At 43.6% G+C, this 5,780-nt stretch overlaps 1 protein-coding gene across 1 annotated transcript in view; it reads left to right on the top strand.

Moving 5' to 3' along the window:
* The window catches only part of LOC114818665 (killer cell lectin-like receptor subfamily F member 1), an 11,181-nt gene extending 5,684 nt beyond the window's left edge, over positions 1 to 5,497 (top strand). The window contains exons 2-7 of the mRNA XM_029085517.1: positions 442 to 519; positions 1,751 to 1,849; positions 2,669 to 2,809; positions 3,819 to 3,970; positions 4,592 to 4,704; positions 5,365 to 5,497. Coding sequence (XP_028941350.1) covers positions 442 to 519; positions 1,751 to 1,849; positions 2,669 to 2,809; positions 3,819 to 3,970; positions 4,592 to 4,704; positions 5,365 to 5,497 — 716 coding nt within the window. The remainder of the gene's footprint in view (positions 1 to 441; positions 520 to 1,750; positions 1,850 to 2,668; positions 2,810 to 3,818; positions 3,971 to 4,591; positions 4,705 to 5,364) is intronic.
* Positions 5,498 to 5,780: the final 283 nt, after the last annotated feature.

Genomic DNA, 5,780 nt, shown 5'->3' on the forward strand with positions numbered 1-5,780 from the left:
TCTGAGCAGCAGTTTTCCCTTTGGGGTCTCCCTGCTCCACAAAGCAATCGTGGCTCTGGTGCCCCTTCAGCCCCTACGACACCTCCCAAGATGGCTTAGTAACAAACGGGATGTTTGCTACAGATAGTACCCAGGTCTTACCCATCCTTCAGTCTGTCTGTCTGCCTCCTGGTCCAGCCACACAGGACCCAAGTAGTTCAAGCAAAGATTATGGAGGAGGCTTTTAGTTACTTCCTGACAGCAGCAGGAAATGATAAGTCATCATCTTGCATGTTGTTTCTTTCAAACAGAAAAAAAAAAAAAAAGCAAAAAGCTGAACTAGCAGCTCTAGAAACACATGCCCCTTTTTCAACAGACTCGGTCTTCTGTGTAATTCTTTATTGTTTCTCCACTTAATGGCTTGCACAACCACAAATGTCAGCATTTCCCTACTCCTTACAGGAAACACCATCACATATGCCGAGCTGCGTGTGAAGCCGAAACCCAAAGGGAGCAGCAGATCAGAGACTTCCGCTTCTGGTAGTGTGCTGTTTTGTTTGGTTGTTGGTTACTAATTATAGATTTAGTCTTTCCTATTACCCAACAGTAAAACCTGTTATCAAGAGTGCTTACGTACAATCTCTCAATAAAGGACGGATTTATCATGTCATACGTTTTTTTCGGACTGGGTTCTCAGATTAGACACTTTCCTTGTAAAAATAATTTTGAAAGAGATTTTAAAAATAATTTTTAAGAATGCCTTTGCACCCTAAATTGAAAATTTAGCAAAGGAAAGTAAAATTCCACATTTTTTTAGGAGCTTTCCTGTAAGTATCTCTGCAGGAACAGTCCCAGGGACACATTAGGATTTGGAAGTAGTGTAGTACCCAGGTCTCTATGTGCAGCTAGTGCACTGATGATTGCCACCCTCTCTGTACTGAAGGACGTGTGCCAGACAAGGTCAGGCCCACAGAATGCCACTAAAAGGGAACAGTGTCCCTGCTGATGGCAGGGGGGTTGGAACTATATGATCTTTAAGGTCCCTTCCAACCCAAACCATTCTGTGATTGTATGATTCTATGATTACAAAATGCACCTCAGGCAGCTGGAAAATGGGGCAGTTGCTCCTCTCACCCAGGCAAGGTCAGGAAAACAGCAGTTATGAAAGTGCAACTCTGTGGCTTGTGGAAATAGCACCTTCACCCCAAATTTCTTCCGGTCCTGCCTCTTCCTGAGTGTTTCACTCTCACGAGGTGATGAACGCCAAACAGCTGGAGAGGTGCTTGGTCAGATGTGCTTCACTGTGCTACGGTGTCACTATGAGATTTTTTTGCCTTTTCTGTGCATTCAGGTAAGTTAGCTTTCAGCCACAACAGGCACAGTAACACAGGAGAGCATGACCAGAGAGGAGGAACATACCAGAGACCAACCCTGATTCTTTTCCTGAACTGCTCTGCAGGGCCTTTGAGGGTGAGAGTGGGTAGGTGGGAGGAGGCAACACCTGAAAAAAATAACTCAAAGGAGAAAGAGAGAATTCTTAATGGAATGATAGATTGAAAATCACTTGCACTAACAGAATGATCTTTTGGCTTCGCTTTCATGTGTGCAAAATGGATGCAAAGTTTTAATAAGTAAAATGTGCTCACATACTTCAAACAGCAAACTGATTTTAAGCAAATGATTTCTCTGTTATTTCCACATAAGAAACTGTCATACATAAAGATGCTGCTGATTTTAATAGAGCAAAGACCTGAAAAATGCTTCCTTCCAGGCTGCCGACACGGGTGCTCAGCCTGGTTCTACTTGGCACTGGTCCTGGGGGTCCTTGTGCTCATCCTCCTGGGTGTCATAGCTGTGCTAGCCAAGCAATGTGAGTAGATCCTACCAGCTGCTTCACTGCTTTGTCAGAGACATGGTGAAAACTCACAAGCAGAGTGATGCCAAAAGAAAAATTCCCATAGTGTCACATTAAAGGTGTCAAGTTATACACAAATACAGGAAAAGAAACATAGCATTCCAAAGGGAATATTTGCTACCTGTCATTTATTGTATATAGCGCAGATGAAGGGGTGTTGCTGCAGTCTACCTTGTCATCAGAAATGCTGAAAAGCTGTAGGGACAGATTTTAAATCATTATGACAATCAAAACATTTGGCCTTCCTAACTCAGATGTTTGAAGTTGCATCCATGGTGCTACTTTGAGACCATTTCACTTAATTACTTCGTAGGTTTGAACAAATAAAATTAAAATCAGATAATTTCATTTAATCAGACTTCCCTGGTATCAGTAATATCATAATACACAGCATGCTCCAGTTATACAAGAACTGTTCCAGAGAATATATCGATTTCCTAGGCAAAAATAGTCTTGAAAAACTTCAGAAAAAACATCTACCTCCCAACCCTCCCTAAAATCCCACCAAAATATTGTGTACTCTTTATATATCCAACTATCAAAAATGACAAACTTATTTCCTTTTCCTGTACTGTCCATATTATTCAGCGGCTACACCCTTTCCCAGACAGTTATAATCACTGAGTAGGCTCATAACTGAGTGTGCATACCCCACCAATGTACACACACACACACATCCTCACATTCATGGTTCAACAGTGGATACAAAGACTGCATTTCCTTGACCTTGTTGTTAACCATAATATCTTTTTTTTTTTTTTTTTTTGGTTCAAGTTTTGAAGGGCAGAGCAGGAAAATTGGAAGTTTTGTCCCAGTATGGTCTAAATAGCACTGGCAATTACATTTCTTCAGAGAAAACTGTCTCAGTGGTGTTCCTGAAATGGCTCATGGAGGAACTGTGTGAAGATGGACAGGGTGAGGAAAATTAGTTCTTTTGCAGCATAGAGGACAGGTTGTGTGTATGCTTCTGTTGTCTCTGTTCCCATTTCTGACACCCTGCAATTTATGAGAAATCACTGGTACTACTCAGGGAACATGGTGTTGCTGCATAGAAGTGATGCCAAGATGAAAACTAACATTTTAATGGTAATAGTTTTGCTCTTCTTTCGTAATAAATAATTTCCAGCACTTTCTTTGTATTTCTTTTTGCTATCTGCATCAAAAATATTATATATCACAGATCTTCCCCTTGTCCTGGAGAACACTTTCCAGACAATAATTGTTTGCAAAGATTGGGAGGGAATTTAGCTTCCCTACCCTTTTGCAAGGATCAGGCAGGGAAAGACCTTCCTGGTCTTTTTGTTGTGGAGCTCTTATTTGTTGGCAAATATTAATGCTTTTCTAGGGATTGATTGTAACAATGTTACTTTAAAACATTAGAGGAAGCCAAGACAGAAAATGTGGGGGACGTTTCTCCCAGATGCTCTGAGTGAAACAGGAAGTAGACCTGGAAACAGCAGTGTTCCCCTTATTTAATACAGTTCCTTCTTCAGCTCCATGGGCGTAGTTTGAAGGTCATTGAAGTAGCTGTGCTTCCCAGTCACATCATGCGCAACTCTGCACACTCCACATCATATCACACAGTGTCTCCTCACAATGGCTGCATGTGGGAGCAGAAAAAGTGTCTTTGCAGCCCTCTATGTCCTCCTGGTGCTCTCCACCAGGCAAGTGCCCAGGGAGGTGGAGAGCCCGATGATGTGCAGTGGGAGTGCAGAAGGGCATAGCACCACGGTGAGGGAGTGGGACACTGAGGAGAGGAGTGGCACTGGAGCCTTCAAACTTCTCTCCACGCCCAGCGAACACGTGCTGGAAGTAGGGATTGTCCACTTTTGGACCAGCCAGCCAGGCACATGAATATAAAACACTACAAGGCAACTGGAACAAGTCATGGTATGAGCTAACGGTTCCTGCTCTCCAACCACAGGAAGAATGTGTGAACTGTGTCCTCCAGGGTGGCAACTTCACAGGGGGAGATGTTACTACTTCTCCGAAGAGGCTGTAAGCTGGGATGACAGCCAGAAGAACTGTGTGGCCAGGAAATCACAGCTTCTTGTCATTGAAGATGAAATTGAGATGGTGAGTCTTGTGCATCCCTAAAATTGTGCAACAGGCATCTGCCTTAGCCAAACATTTCACCAGGTGCGCATGGCCCAGGTATCAGGTGTACATGCAGGCAATCAAAAGCCCCATCAAGTGCAGAGCATCTGACTCTCTGCTAACTGGAGCTTGTTTTGTAGAGGGTCAACAGTGTAGAGCTGAAAAGAAGAAGCACAAGAGGTGCACATGTGGAAGCCAGCATAGTTTTGAGTGGGAAGAGGAAATGCTGGGGACTTCTCACACATTTCCACTACTTGGCTCTGGGAAGAGAGGTCTGATTCAACCACTAAATGGAAATTCAAACAGCCAAACAGGTCTTTTACCTTAAAGACCTGGCTTTGCAACCTGGCTTATCAGGGTGAGGAGCATCACCGAGTTTTGAAAGCTGACAGGAAGCCAGTCAGCCTGAGCACCAGCTTGAATCGAAACTCTGTCTGGTGACACACATACGGGCCATTGTAATGGGCTGCTTTGCCACAGCTGGATCCTTGGCTCCCCACGTGAGGGACAACCTGAAAAGCTGTGCATGAGTCGGGACAGTGACCTGAGCACAGCAGAAAAGCTCTGCTGTTGGGTAACATGCTTCTACTTGTTCCACAGGAATTCATAGACAATAAAGAGAAAGATACCAAATATATCTGGATTGGGTTGAAGATTCAAGACATGAAAAAAAAATGGAGTTCCATTGAAGATCGTGGAGTAAAAGAAGACAGGTGATGATTTGTGGGGGGACAGTGTCTTTGGCAAAAGCTAAGGTGTGGTACTGTGCATGTAAATACAACTCTGAATCCAAGCTTATTTCCCAAAGCACAGATCTAGTCCTGTAGCCTCAGGCACCTATTCAGTGTCTGTATCATGGCCAGTTCCAGGTTAATTGGTTCCTGCTGGATACCTCTGGAAATAGATTTGTTTTCTGCCTTCAAGATCAACCACAGTCACAGTTTATGTATTAATGCAGAGAAACATTAATGCACGTTTCTCTCACTGAAATAACTGTCAACAAACTCTCAGTGTACAGACCATGTATACCACCTCTGTTAAACGTGAGCCGTGCCACATAGCGTGGGTGGTAGGATCTGTGCAGCTGAGGGGTCCTTCTCCTCCCTTTCACCATTACAGTTCAGTATTGTGGCTGCATGTGGAGGTTTTCTCATGCTTCTTACACTTACATTCATGAGCATCAACCCCTCAGCAGCCAGCAGTCTCTGCCGTGGGTGCCCATCCCAGCTACGCATGGCCGTTGAGGAACTGTGCTTCACTGAGTTACTGAATGGGCATCACACAAACCCCTCACTCAAGAGATTATCAATATTTTTACCCAGTACTGAATTTAAAACTGACAACTCATTGCATTCCTTTTGTTCTCTTACCAGGATGGATACAAATAGAATAGAGACTGACAAGAACTGTGCTGTTTACAGAAGGAAAAACATGATCCAAGCAGATAACTGCCAGACTCTAAAGAAGTGGATCTGTAAGAAGAATGCAACTTTGTTGATGCTCTGAGCCAAATTGTCAGACAACTACCAGAGCTTTTTGTCAGAAGACCCACTTTATGGGTAAAACAACATGATGTAAATAATTTTATGAGACTTGCACAGAATTTTGCATTTCACTGTTCTGTGCTCCCTAAGGCTTTGTGTGATGTAAACAGGGAACTCCAAAGTTGCCAGGTGTCGGTGTGAAGGTCGTGCAACAGGACTGCAAGTCAGCGTGTGTGGATTTGAGGATGCTGAGACTTCCCACAGACAGATGTTCACAGCATCTGCCTCTAGTAAAGGCCAGGGAA

The sequence above is a fragment of the Antrostomus carolinensis genome, unplaced genomic scaffold, assembly GCF_000700745.2.
Source record: "Antrostomus carolinensis isolate BGI_N321 unplaced genomic scaffold, ASM70074v2 scaffold8696, whole genome shotgun sequence".
NCBI classification, from domain to species: domain Eukaryota; kingdom Metazoa; phylum Chordata; class Aves; order Caprimulgiformes; family Caprimulgidae; genus Antrostomus; species Antrostomus carolinensis.